This window comes from Desmodus rotundus, chromosome 5 (assembly GCF_022682495.2).
Source record: "Desmodus rotundus isolate HL8 chromosome 5, HLdesRot8A.1, whole genome shotgun sequence".
Taxonomy (NCBI): Eukaryota; Metazoa; Chordata; class Mammalia; order Chiroptera; family Phyllostomidae; genus Desmodus; species Desmodus rotundus.
Window position 1 is genome coordinate 43,141,615 of NC_071391.1, and position 14,179 is coordinate 43,155,793.

Genomic DNA, 14,179 nt, shown 5'->3' on the forward strand with positions numbered 1-14,179 from the left:
GCTGCTTCTAAGATTCTCTCCTTCTGTTTCATCTTGGGTAACGCGATTACGATGTGCCTTGGTGTGTTCCTCCTTGGGTCCAGCTTCTTTGGGACTCTCTGAGCTTCCTGGACTTCCTGGAAGTCTATTTCCTTTGCCAGACTGGGGAAGTTCTCCTTCATTATTTGTTCAAATAAGTTTTCAATTTTTTGTTCTTCCTCTTCTCCTTCTGGCACCCCTATAATTCGGATGTTGGAACGTTTCAAGATGTCCTGGAGGTTCCTAAGCCTCTCCTCATTTTTCCGAATTCTTGTTTCTTCATTCTTTTCTGGTTGGATGTTTCTTTCTTCCTTCTGCTCCACACCATTGATTTGAGTCCCAGTTTCCTTCGCATCACTATTGGTTCCCTGTACATTTTCCTTTGTTTCTCTTAGCATAGGCTTCATTTTTTCATCTGGTTTTCGAACAAATTCAACCAATTCTGTGAGCGTCTTGATAACCAGTGTTTTGAACCGTGCATCCATCAGGTTGGCTCTCTCTTCCTCACTTAGTTGTATTTTTTTTTGGAGCTTTGAAGTGTTCTGTCATTTGGGCCTTTTTTTTTTTTTGTCTTGGCTTGTCTGTTACGTAAAGAGGCGGAGCCTTAGGTGTTCAAAGGGGCTGGGTAATGCTGGTCCTGTGCTGTGATGCTGTATGTGGGGGAGGGACCGAGAGGGAGCAATGGTACCTGCTCCACTCTGCACTGGATCTCAGTCTTTCACTCTGCTACCCACAACCAAACTGGGCCCCTCTGGTGCTGGTTCCCGAGTGGGTGGGCTTGTGCACACTCTAGGCCCCTGTGGGTCTCTCCAACGACCTCTCCTGTGAGGCTAGGAGTCTCTCCTGCTGCCACCCCAACACCCACGGGTGCTTTCAATCAGAGGTTTGAGGCTTTATTTCCCCGAGCTGGAGCCCTGGGTTACGTGGTCTGCTTTGCTCCCCTCCGTTCATCCCAGTTTATCTGTGCGCAAGTGTGGGGCCGCGGGGGTACTATCCGCCGCTCTGCCTGCCCCATTCTCTGCCACTCTGAGTCCGGCCCTCCTGGTTTATCTGTGCGGGAATGTGGGGCCACAGGGTCTGGTAGTGGTCAGACTGCCTGCCCCGTTCATCCCACACTCCGCCAGGCTCGGTCCCACCACAGCAATGCAAGTCCTCTCCGCCAAGCTGCCCGTCTCCACCTCTCCTACCCATCTGGATGAATGTTTATTTTTTATTTCATTGGTGTCGGACGTCCTTGCCCTTCGATTTTCTGTCAGTTCTTGTTGTGCAAGGAGGCGCAGTGTCTCTACCTACGCCGCCACCTTGGTTCCAGTCCCTCTATCACTTCTAATTATAGACATTTTCAACACCCTCAAAGCCCGTGTACCCTTTAAGTAGTTGTGCCATTTTTCCTTCCTTTAGCCCATGGCAATCACTTATCTGCTTTTAGTCCTCATGGATTTCCCTATTTTGGACATTTCATGTAAATAGAATCACAAAATATATCTCTTTTCTGTCTGGCTTCTGTCAATTAGCATAATATTTTCCAGGTTCATCCATGTTGTAGCATGTGTCAGTACTTTTTTACTTTTTCTGCCTGGATACTATTCCATTGTGTGGATATATCACATTTTGTTTATCCACTTGTCTGGTGAGGCGCATATGGGTTGTTTTCAGTTTTTGGCTATTCTGATGTCTCTATGAACATTCACGTACAAAATTTTGTGTGGACATATGTTTCCAATTTATCTTAGTAGGTCCCTAAGAATGGAATTGCTGGGTTACATGGTAACTCCTGTTCAACCACTCAAGAAGGTACCAGACTTTTGTGTAGAACACCTGCACCAGGTTACATTCCCAGCAGCTCTGTATGAGCTCATGGTTTCTGACATTGCTTCTGTCCCAGTGCTGCTTCTAAGAGGTTGTTGTCCAAGGAGAAATCACATGCAGACTTCCTGAGGTCATTCTCCAGACCATGGTCCAGGATACTTCCTGTGACATACCGGATTCAGCAGACCTGTGCCTCCTGACAGACTGTATCAGGAATGAATTGCTTATGAAGTATCTACCCATATTAAGGGCAAAGTTGTGTAACGAGGTCAGGGAAGATGCAACATGAATGTAATCCAGAATCCTTGTTTTCAGAAGCATGCATTTCTGTTACATTTACAAATGTTAAAATTTAATTTACTTTGAAATAATTGGAACTACTTTTTAAGGGCATTTTCTAAGACCATTTTCTTCTTTCCCTAAGGAGAAAACTTTACCACACAGTAAAATGAATTTTTCCATGTGTATCTCATATCTCAAAGCATGGTAGCTGTATAAGTGTGTCAATCCCTGAGTGGCAACACTGCTCTAGAAGGTTTCACTTTTTACTCTTACTTATTTCCAGTGATAGGAAATTTCATCATAATTTTCATATGCTTTTTTTGATTAGTGAGGCTGAAAGGCTTCCTGATGTTATTGGCCATCGTTCCTCATGTTTACCATCCAGGCCTCTTCAGAGCTGCAACCTGTTCCTTCCTAACCCCTGTATGGTGTTCCAGTGAGGTTACTTTGTGGACACATCCTCACCCATCAAGCAGCCTCTGGAAGCCCTGTCTGAGCTCATGCATCCTGAGGGCATAGACCATGGGGTTGAGAGCAGGGGGGATGACATTGTGTAGCACATTTAGGAGTACAGGGATAAGGGGAATCTTTTCCTCTACAAGGTATGTGACAGACAGCACAATAATACCTGTATAGAAGAAGAGGATGAGGATGAGGTGTGAGCTACAGGTGTTCAGAGCCTTGGAGATTGCTTTTGCTGAGTTCAGCCTCAGCACAGTGTGAAGGATTAGAGCATAGGAAGAAAAAACCAGAGCCATATCACTTCCAACCAGGATCCAAGCTAACATCAGCTGGCAAAATTTGTTCACAGTGATGCCACCACAAGCCGGGCTGATAACACCCAAGTTAGAGCACAGGCAGTGGTCAATTTCATTCTTGGAGCAGTAGAGCCTTTGGGCAGCCAGGATAGGCACTGGCATGGGAACAGGCTATTTCTGAGCACCATGAATCCTATAACTTTAACCATAAAAGCTTCAGTGACTATGGTGGGGTATCGCAGTGGGTGACAGATGGCTATGTATCTGTACACTGCCATGCAGAGGAAGATACCAGATTCCATGAAAAAGAAACAGTGGACAACATACAACTGAACAAAACATTCAGGGAGGCTGATGGCCTTGGCATCAAACCAGAAGATGGCCAGGATCTTGGGCATAATAGTGCTGGCCAAGCCAATGTCCACAACTGCCAATATGCTCAGGAGATGGTACATGGGCTCATGGAGTGTTGACTCATGTTGGATGGAGATCAAGATGAGGAGATAGGCAGCAAGAGCTAAAAGATGGAGCAGAGCCAGGGGCATGGAGAGCCAGTGCTGCCACTCATGAATGCCTGGGAGCCCCATGAGGATGAAGTGGGAAATCTGGAGGCTGGAGCTGTTGGCAACCCTGGTGGAGGTATCCATGGCACTGATGCCCCCTTCTCAGGGGCTGTCCATGAAACTGGAATAGGAGAGGGGTTGCATTGGAAAGTTCAGCTAAGGGTCTTGATTAGAGACTTGCAACAATGACCCAGTTTATTTAATTGTGTATTATAGTGACCCATTTTTTTTTTTTTTTGGTTCTGGGAGTTATTCGACAGAGTAACAATAAGGAAAGCCAAAATTAGTCCTAAATAGAAAGGTTGGAATAGCTAATTATCATCACCACTCGCATGTCTAATAAGCATGTCCAAATACATCAACAAGAATCTTATCACCAACAGATAACAAATTCTAATATTTGGTTTACTCACTTCCTCTTTTCTGTGTTATGTTTAAGCACTTTACATCATATGGAGGATATTTTGTATCTTGTCTTTGTCTTTCAGCAATGTGTTCTGAGGCTTAAAATAGGTGCTCAGTAAAAAATTACTGCATGAATACAAATGAACCACCCTTCAGTATCATTAAAGCAATGTAGACTCTTAATTTTAATGCCCACTTTAGGTTGTTATATTTGACTATTTCATACATTGCTAACCACTATTTTATTTTCAGATTATTTCCTAGAATGGAATTTCAGAAATAAACAAAAGTGTTATGTGCAAGGTACATAGCCATCTTAAAACAGTAATTTTTTTTGACAAGAGACTTAAAGTGTTATTTGGAGAAGGTCACTTTGTTCAAAAATACTGTCTTCAATACCATAATATGAACTAGATTGACAGTTATCAAACAGGGAAAAATGTGACAAGGGAGTGTCAAATAAAACAGAAAAGTTTTATGGTATAGAAGAAAAAAGTATAAAACATCATGAGTACTTTTTATTTTGATGAGATCCCATTTGTTTATTCTTTCCTCCATGTCCCTTGCTCTAGGGGACATATCAGTAAAAATACTTCTGGGTGAAATATCTGAGACTTTCCTGCCTAGGTGCCCACGAGTAAATGAATGGATCAAAAAACTATGGTACAATTACAGAATGGAATTCTATGCAGGAGACAGAAAGAAGGAGCTCCTACTCTCTGTGACAGCATGGATGGAACTGGAGAGCATTATGGTAAGTAAAATAAGCCAGGTGTTGAAAGACAAACACCATATGATCTCACCTTTAACAGGAACCTAATCAAGAAAACTAAGAAACAAAATATAACCAAAGACACTGAAATTGATAATAGGCTGACAGCAACCAAAGGGGAGAGAGGAGCGAATTTCAGGAGAAAAGGGTGAAGGGTTTGTAGGAACAATTATAAAGGACACATGGACAATAACGGGGGTGGGGGAGTGGGTGTGGAAATGGGAGGGAGGTTGGGAGGATTGGGTGTTTAGTCTAGGGTGGGGGGAAAAAGGTAGAGAAGTGTACTTGAACAATAATAAAATTAGGAAAGAAAAAAAAAGATCATGGTACTGAACCTGGGAGAAAAGCCAGACGTAGTTTTCCCAGTTGGGATGTCTAGAAAGATAGAGAAGCTGAGATTGTTACTAAAGGAAGGACTAGAGCATCTCATTGGGGAGTATTTGGAAGATTTGCCTAAAATCTGGTTTGGCAATAAGAAACCAGAAATCTTGTTTGGTTACAAGCCAATCCCAAATTATAAATTGTTAATTTAAAAGGTATAAGTCGTATTTAAAAAAAACAACAACTGTAGTTTCTTTTGCAAAAGGATTTGCACAGAGTTACCACATCCATTTATAGAGGCTGCACATTGCAGGACACATAACAATTCATGTGGAAGGTGCCCCCTGGAATCATATACGGACAGTCCTCACACTGTATGCAGCTGCCCTGCCCTTACAATTAATGTACTTCTAAAATTTCAGACTTTTTCTCCTTTTATTAAAATATTAATTTTAACAGCATTTTGATATTCTGAATGCCATACATACACATGTAAAAACATAGCATAATAAAAACATTAAATCCATGCTTGGGATTCCCAAATTCCTTTCTTTTCATCATTGGCAGTCAGTAGTAACTTCTTGAGAATCCTTCCAGAGATAGTTTTTGCATGGAGAAAAATATATGTACTAACTATTTTCACATCAAAAACAAAAACAAATCTAAACGTACTAATCACTCCTTTCATATCTTTTGTTTCCTTGACTTTTCGTTTTTAGCAGTTATTATCTTGAAGACTGATCCACGTTGCCATATAGAGATACCTTATTGTTGTGAAGTTGCATGATTTTCTACCACATGAATGTCCGATATGTTCTTGAGAAATGTTGATGAACATTGGTATTTCCAGTATTTTGCCACTGTAAATAAAATGATTATAAATGTGCTTGTTCTTATATCTGTAAGTTTATGTATAAATTTATCCATAATTTCTAAGAAGTGAATTCCTGAGTGCAATGGGTAAAAATTATTTTGATTGATATTGCCAAATTGTCTTTGGAAGAGGCATTTCTGGTTGTGTAAAACAGTAGTGCACTTTTAATACTCCTGACCTACACTGAAAGGTTGCTTCATAGATACATCGTAGTAGTTTACACACCCAGAATTTGTTCATGAGTGTGTCTATTTCCTCACACCCAACTATAACTGGAAATTTTAACTTAAAAACCTTTATTAATAGAATAAGTAAAAATTGAAATTTTAGTTTTGGTTCACCTTTCTCTTCATTATTTAGTGATCTTTGACATTTTCAAAGGGCATTTTTGTCCCATTAGAATACTTAGTCATTCTTCTCTTTTAGCTTTATGTGCAACTCATTTGTAGTATTAAATGAAGTAATGTTTTTCAAGTGCTTGGCATGGAGTCTGGCAGCAAATCCGATTAATATGTATGAATTTCATTATATCTTAAAAAATGATCTCTGTTGAATTTTTGGAAATAATTCCTCTTACTCATTTTCTATTAAAATCTGTCCTTTAAAAATGGTTTTATTTATTGATTTTTAGATAGAGGGAAAGCAAGCAGGAGAGGGAAACAGCAACTTGTTGCTCCACCCATTTATACAGTCACCAGTTGATTCAAGTTACCCCTGTGCATACACTTAAACTTCCATGTGTTCACAAGTGCACTTTGAATTCATTGTTTTAGGCTTTTAATAATGCAAAATACAACATCTTAAAAAGAATTAACTCTCATTTCTTTATAAACATTTATTTTGAAATTAATTTTGTAACCAATTGAGATATGACATGGAGTGCCAAAGTACCTAAATTAATTTCACTGAGAATTAGCTAAACCATTGTTCCAGCACCCATGAGTAAAGAAGCCTTCCTCTCCCTACTAATTAACAATGTGCTTTTTTGTGAAATATAAATTCAGACATATATTTAAGGGTCATTGGTGGACTGGACAGTAGTCTCTGTTTTTAGTTACAGTACTAGTTGAATTAGTCTCTTTACATATGGAAGAGTCTTACTAACAATTTCAGATACATTTTTAAATAAAAAGCTGATTGTGGTACTTTTGAATAAAAAACTAAAACACAAATTAAATGTGGAAGAAATGTTTTTACCCCTCTGAATAGTTCTTTCCCCTCCTTTCCTTTCCCTTCCCTTCCCTTCCCTTCCCTTCCCTTCCTGTCCCTTCCCTTCCCTTCCCTTCCCTTCCCTTCCCTTCCCTTCCCTTCCCTTCCCTTCCCTTCCCTTCCCTTCCCTTCCCTTTCCTTCCCTTCCCTTTCCTTTCCTTTCCTTCTTTATTTCACTCTAAGAGTACTTTATTTTTAATGACATTTTACTAAGTCAAAGAATCTTTTCTTTAGCACTAACCTAATTTTTTTTTCTTTTTTCTGTTGTTCAGTTACAGTTATCCTGCCTTTTTCACCCCATTGTTCACCCTACCCCCATTTGCCCCATTCTTACAGTCAATGTTCCCCTACATCCTCCACAAATGTGAGCTGTTTACGTTATTATTTTATTGCTAGGATTTCCGTCACTGCTCTCATGCCATGATTTCAAATGCTTTATGTGCATTTTGTCTGCAGCTACTGATTACCTCTAGAGTTAGTGCTCCCTCTTGGCCTTAGAGGGCGGGATTCATTTCTCCCTTGGTTCAACACTCAGTGATCCCAGGGGCAACTCTGGCACCTGCCTCCAAAAGAAGGAAGCAGATAGCTTGTCTATCTCTAAATATAAGCACCACATATGGGTCAGGAAGAGTGACACGCCTCATGCCAATATGATCAGAACCATCCTCCTTCTTCTCATTCCTCTTCTCTCAGGACAAACAAAAGTTTTTAGTCCTTCTCCACCACTTCAATCTTTCAGCTGATTTAGTGATGCAGTAGGTGAGTTTAAGAGCATTGATGGTGGCAAAGGGAAGGATTGGCAGGAGTGTGCATGTGTGTGTGTGTGTGTGTTTAGGAGTCTGTGTAAAGGACAAAGATTAGAGCTTGGAGAGAGGAAATGCATGTGTGGGAGAAAGACAAAAGGTAGTGAGACAAGGGAGGAGAGAAGGATTGCAGCCTGACAGAGAACAGTGAAGAGTTTGGGCACAGGGGGAGACTCAGTGGGACTAGGAGGATGACGCTGGTTAGAGGTAGCAGTAAAAATGCAGAGGTGGGTCAGGAAAAGCACCAGGAGAATGTGGGGGAAGAGAGACTTTTTAATAAAATGTTTGAGTGCAGTTCAAAGAGCAGTGAGAATCCGATTATACCAGGACAGGGGCTATCGGAGGGATGTATTCGTAAAAATGGCCCAGGCTCTGATTACTACCTTTTGCACAAACAAATCTGCTAGTAAAAGGTTAATTTACTAATTCCATGGTTTATTTGTTCAAATATTTGCTAAGTACCTACAGTGGGACAGACTCTGTGCTTAGTGATGTCAACTCCCCAGTCCCAAAGTGGGGACTGTTGGGGAAACTTTCTTTTGGTCATCTGAATCTCAGGTGTGTCTAAACTGGAAATCCTCCTGGTTCTGCCTTCCATACTGCATTTTGCAGAACTGGTATAGAGGCTGAGAGAAGGAGAGGTTGTGCCTTGAAGCTGGGGTTCTCTATCATGTTTTGCCATCACACCATAAAAATACGTAAATGATATTCACACATGATACACCACCATATGCTTACTCAAATTTTGGCAAAATCCCCAAAATGTTTATAGGGAGTGAAACGAATGAGCAGGTGGAAAATATTTTTGAGAGGTTATTTATTAAAAAAGTGAATCACTATTAAGGGTGTGTCAGTGAATTAAGGGTATCTCAGTGCCTCTGCAGTGTGGATAAGACTGGTTTTAGATCATGGAACCATTTCACATGCTGCTCTACATGTATGTGAGCAAGAGTAAGGTTATTAGAGATACAAATCTGAATTTGCTCCAATGTATTAAAGGGTTCATTTGCAAATTTTGATAACTTTTATGTTATTAGAAATAAATTTCTTGTGATACATTTCCCAACAAATCCTTCCACATATTGTGCTGCAAACAGAGGCCACCCTTCTAGGCTGGGGTAGAGGGGCAGGCTATTTTACCCATTAGGGACATGGCTGCAGTGTAAGGAGCCTGTGCATTTGTAGATCCCACGAGCAGTGAAAAACAAATCACAAGCACATATACGAGGAAAATGGCAAAATGAAAATAATACTTGTTTAAATAAATGTCTAAATAACACAACTACACAAAAAAGTAACTGACCACTCCTATATAGTTATGTAACAATTATGTTCAATGTGGGTTGTTGGCACACTTGAATATGTTGTTATGATGTCAGGAGAGTCTTCCAAAATTAAGGTGTGTAAAGATACACAGGGCATTTCCCCAAAGAGGGAATGGCCATAACCAAAAAATAGGGTTGGAACTCATAGGAGGAAAAGACACCTGGAAGAAAAAGAGAAAGCAGAAAATTGAAGAAGTGATTCCATTTCTCCTTAGCTTGGACCAAATCTTCCCTATGCTTCCAGCTCTCCTTGGTTGTAGAGCTGAGGCTATGAGTCCCATTGCTTCACCATGTCCCTGGGAAGTCTGTAAATGGAAATACTTTCTCCTTGTTTCTGCTGAGACAGATGGATGTTTTCCAAGCATCTGAGGGATGCCTTCCAGCTAGTTGTGATCAAAACGAAGTTCATCACTGGTGGACTTGCCTGGTGCACCATCCAAAGATCTGACCTTTAAGGCCTTGGTTCTGAGACACCAGGCCCATTTGAGAGATCTGTTCTTAGGGTATTTTTGTCTTTGGGGGCACTTTTCTCATCCCTCTTCTTTATTCCTAGGAAAGGAATTTCCTTTGATCATATTTGGATGAAGAGTAAGGCTTAAATGTTGCTGAATATTCATTGAGGGTTCATCTATTGGAAAAAATACAATACAGTGATGGCCACACAGGTTTATAAATCATAACAACAGCAATAATAATAACCAACTCTTCTAAAAATGGCAATTCATATGAATTGACTCATTTAGCCCTCCTAATCATCTTACAGAGTTTACTGTTACCCACATCTAACAATGAAAAGAGGGGGCATGCAGGAGCAGCGTAACTTGCCCAAGATCATCCAAGTAGTCAGGGAAGAACAGGGGAATTAACCCAGGAGGTCTGGCTCCAGAACTGTGTCATCACCAACTGTATGTGTCCTCTCCACTTAGTATGGATCCTTGCCCCTTCTGTATTGTTCCCTTATTTTTCACTCACCTGGATAGTCTCTCAGGGCTGTGGGAGGTACTCTCTGTGAGACTCCGGATTTACCTCCTCTACCTGTGACTTTATTCTCTTCTAGACTCTTTCCTAAATGAGTCTAGAAACCTCCTGCTGAGAACCCTCAACAGGGCTGGGATGGAGCCTTCAGGAGCCACTGAATGAAATGAGAGTCCTTCACACAGATAACCTCCTTTCCAGAACCTCATTGACAGCCTTCCAGGTCTTGCTGCTGTTAGATGCCTTTGGTGTCTTCACTTTTGAGGTTGTAAAATATCATTAGAATAGTAAGAAAAGTCGGATTTGTTTTTATGAGGACTTACATTAGGTGTCTTGTATTGAGAAGTGTTATGTAAAAGGAAGCAAAATTTTTTCCTTTTTCTTTTTTTAAAAAAATTTATTTATTTATTTTTATGGGGGAGAAAATGCAGACAAATCTTTTTTCTGATGGAGTTTTGTTTATATAAATTTGGGGCAGAGCAATACTACCAGTGGCGCTTCTTCTCAGTGCTCATGTCATTAAAGCCCAGCATCTTCTATAAATAGAAAATAAAGTGAATATTTAAAATATACTGTCTGGAAGGGTGTCAAATTATTAGTCACCTGGGACCCTTACTTGTCTGAATCTGGGCCTATCACTTTCCCTATATACCTGGAGAGATGTTGCTCACTCCCCACAGCCCATCATGCTCTGAGCAAGTGCATCAGCATTGAGGCAGAAGGATGGACTCATAAGTTGGGGTTTTCAATCCTTTAGATGCCTTTCTCCATGGGGTCCTCTGGACACCACTATCAGTAGATCCATCTAGTATTTATTTGGTACCTTTATACTTCCAATTCTCTCCTTTGTCCCTTTTCTGCATGTTCCCTTCCAGATTCTTAATCACTCATCCTTTCCCTACTCCTGATAGCTGACAGATATTCTAGAGCTTCAGAAGCAGACAAATATTACCTGAGTGGTGGGAAGAGCCAAGGCCAGATGGCCTCTAGGATTAATTCTTCATAGCAGTAGGGAAACCTAAATCTTTTTGAGGGTTAAGGAACAAACAGGGAGGAAATGGGGCTTATATTAATGAAGCCAGAAGGGAATGGATTGATTTATTGATTTCCCATACTCAGAATAGTTTTCCTGAGTGATTCTTAAGGGTAAGGAGATCTAAACACAAACTTTACAGAACCATCTTGGGAGGAGCATGAGAAATTCATGAAGACTGGGCAATGAATATGGTTCTTCTCCATTTCCGCAGCTGCCCCATTCCTCACGGCCTTTAGAGAAGATGTGAATCTGGATCAGTGTGGAGAAACATATCCCTTAGGCTCCTTCTGGATTTCTACTTGGTGCTGCGCTTTCGTGCACAGGGAGCCACAAGTGCCAAGATATTAGGCAAGTCTCGTGTGAAATGTTCAAGGAGATAGCCAGATAAATTTAATGTAATTAAATGGAATCAAGTTAAAATATAGTTTAGCTAATAGGTCTTCAGGAGGGAGATATGTTGTTTTGGACTCGGGCCATTACAAAGTTGTTTGTCTTAAGGAAGTATTTTAAGGTTAAAATTGGAATATGCTGAAATGGAAGAGAAGGGAAATTCATATAAACACAGAAGGAGGAGAGTCTTAGAGGGAGGCAAAAGTATAATATGGGTAGGGGTGCCAATGCTGTTTGTGTGGCAATGGTAGAATGAGGTCAGAAAGGTAGGGTGGGGCCAAACTTTGGGGGCAGAGTGACTGAGGCCAGGGTGAAGCATGAGGGGCCAGAGGTCATTTCTACATGCAAGTGAACATTCTCTGGAAGGACTTTCCCCTGGAGAATTGCACAATTTAGAAATACATGCTACCTTTTGTGATCTCAGCACACAATCGAGACATGCTTTTTGTTCCTATCATTTTCAGCAGACTCATCAACTTCTGAGTCATTACAGAGAGACCCTAAAGGTCATCATGACTCACACGAACCTTACCATCTTCCATCCTGCAGTTTTTGTCTTACTCGGCATTCCTGGGTTGGAGGCCTATCACAAATGGCTGTCTGTACCCCTCTGCCTCATGTATATCACCGCAGTCCTGGGAAACAGCATCCTGATAGTGGTCATCATCAAGACCATTAACCTTCATGAGCCCATGTATTTTTTCCTTTCCATGTTGGCCATCACGGACATCATGCTGTCTACCACTACTGTACCCAAAGCCCTAGCCATCTTTTGGTTTCATGACCATGATATTGCCTTTGATGCCTGTGTTACTCAAGTTTTTTTTGTCCATGTGATATTTGCGGTGGAGTCAGCCATCCTATTAGCTATGGCCTTTGATCGCTTTGTGGCCATCTGTGCTCCTCTGCATTATTCAACAATGCTAACATGGACTGTTGTGGGAAGAATTGCTCTGGCCATCGTGACCCGAAGCTTCTGCATCATCTTCCCAGTGATTTTCTTGCTGAAGCGGCTGCCTTTCTGTCGGACCAACATCATCCCCCATTCCTACTGTGAGCATATTGGAGTGGCCCGCTTAGCCTGTGCTGACATCACCGTTAATATCTGGTATGGCTTCTCACTGCCCATTGTCACGGTAATCTCGGATGTAATCCTCATCACTGTGTCTTACTCACTGATCCTCCGAGCAGTGTTTCGTTTACCCTCCCAGGATGCCCGCCACAAGGCTCTCAGCACTTGTGGCTCCCATCTCTGTGTTATCCTCATGTTTTATGTTCCATCCTTCTTTACCTTACTGACCCACCGCTTTGGACATAACATTCCTCGACATGTGCATATCATGCTGGCCAATCTTTATGTGGTGGTGCCACCAATGCTCAACCCCATTGTCTATGGTGTAAAGACTAAGCAGATCCGGGAGGGTGTAGCCCACCAGTTCTTTGACATCAAGGCTCGGTGTTGTGCTTCACCTCTGAGCTGATGGCTCCCATGAATCCTCCCCTTCCAAGTTTACCAAGGAAACTGATGTGAGATACAGAGATTTCCTGAACTGAGAGCGATTTTCCTTCTCTTCCTCATTTTTTTCCTTCTTCTTCATCTTCCTCCTCCTCCAATTTTCTTTGTTTTCCTCTTATGGCTCTTCCTCTTTGTCTTTTTTTCTGTTTCTGTGGTTTTTCTATCCTTTTTTCTTCTCATATCCATCCCTCCTCAACAACCTGCAAGTAACAACTAAGTGTTCATGCCTCTGATATGAACATTTGGTATACTCAGGAGGCCAGATGTACTCCAGAACAAAAGGAACTGAACAATATGTAAAATAAATGATATACAAATGTGTTAAAATAACTGTATATTTAACATCTGAAGGGGTTCCGGTTTTTTGTCCCCAAATGTGCACTTATTATTTGTACAGATTCAAGTAACTCTCCATGTATTTCTACAATGGCAGGTGTGTTTGAAAAACAGCTAAGCACGCATGCCATTTAGCCACCTGGGAAAGTCCTGTTCTTTCTTCAAATTTCAGTTGAAGAACTGCCTTCCCTGAGAAGTTTTTCTTATTTTTTCCTAGGGAATCCAAGGCTTCTATGTTTGTCTATTGCATCTTGTACAAATCTAAAAAATATACATTCTGAGTTATATTGGGCTGTTTATTTATTTGTACCTCCAATTGACTATAAGCTCTTAGGAACTAGAATAGTGTATGTCACTGATATTTGTATTCTTGTTGTGTTATAAAATACTTGGTACATAATAGATCTTTGAGAGATGAATGAGATGACAATTACCTCCTTGAAGTTAAAATATGCATCTCTATCATGCACTGAAATAATCAGCTACCTTTTTCCACACACCTAGTGATTAGTAAACCAGTTCTTCTTAAAGACAGTGTAGTATGATGGAAGCAAACGCACTGCTGATTACAGTGTGGTTTACTCCAGGGAATAGACTAGAGTGGTAGGAACACAGGGTATTCATGATTTTCTCTTCTACTTGGCTTCTGCACATCCACATTATTAAGAATTATAGCATGTTGTTCCTGGCCAGATTAGCAAAATTGGAGCAGGCTCTTAGATTTCACAGTCTTGATCCTCAATTTTTCATGCTTTTTTAGAAAAGGTTATGTACACTCATTTCCTCA

The 14,179-nt window shown here is 40.9% G+C and overlaps 1 protein-coding gene and 1 pseudogene across 1 annotated transcript; one reads left to right on the top strand and one right to left on the bottom strand.

The window, feature by feature from the left end:
* Positions 1–2,570: 2,570 nt before the first annotated feature.
* On the bottom strand, positions 2,571–3,517 carry LOC128780874 (olfactory receptor 56B4-like; annotated as a pseudogene).
* Positions 3,518–7,654: 4,137 nt separating this feature from the next.
* Positions 7,655–13,021, top strand: LOC128780875 (olfactory receptor 52B2). Its single transcript, XM_053924425.1, has 2 exons — positions 7,655–7,770; positions 11,362–13,021. The coding sequence occupies exon 2, from the start codon at positions 11,858–11,860 to the stop codon at positions 13,019–13,021; it is 1,164 nt and encodes a 387-aa protein (XP_053780400.1). The 5' UTR covers positions 7,655–7,770; positions 11,362–11,857.
* The last annotated feature ends 1,158 nt before the right edge of the window (positions 13,022–14,179 follow it).

Excerpts from the sequence above, each read along its gene's own strand:
- LOC128780875 (XM_053924425.1), top strand. The coding sequence starts at position 11,858 with ATGAGGGGCCAGAGGTCATTTCTACATGCAAGTGAACATTCTCTGGAA.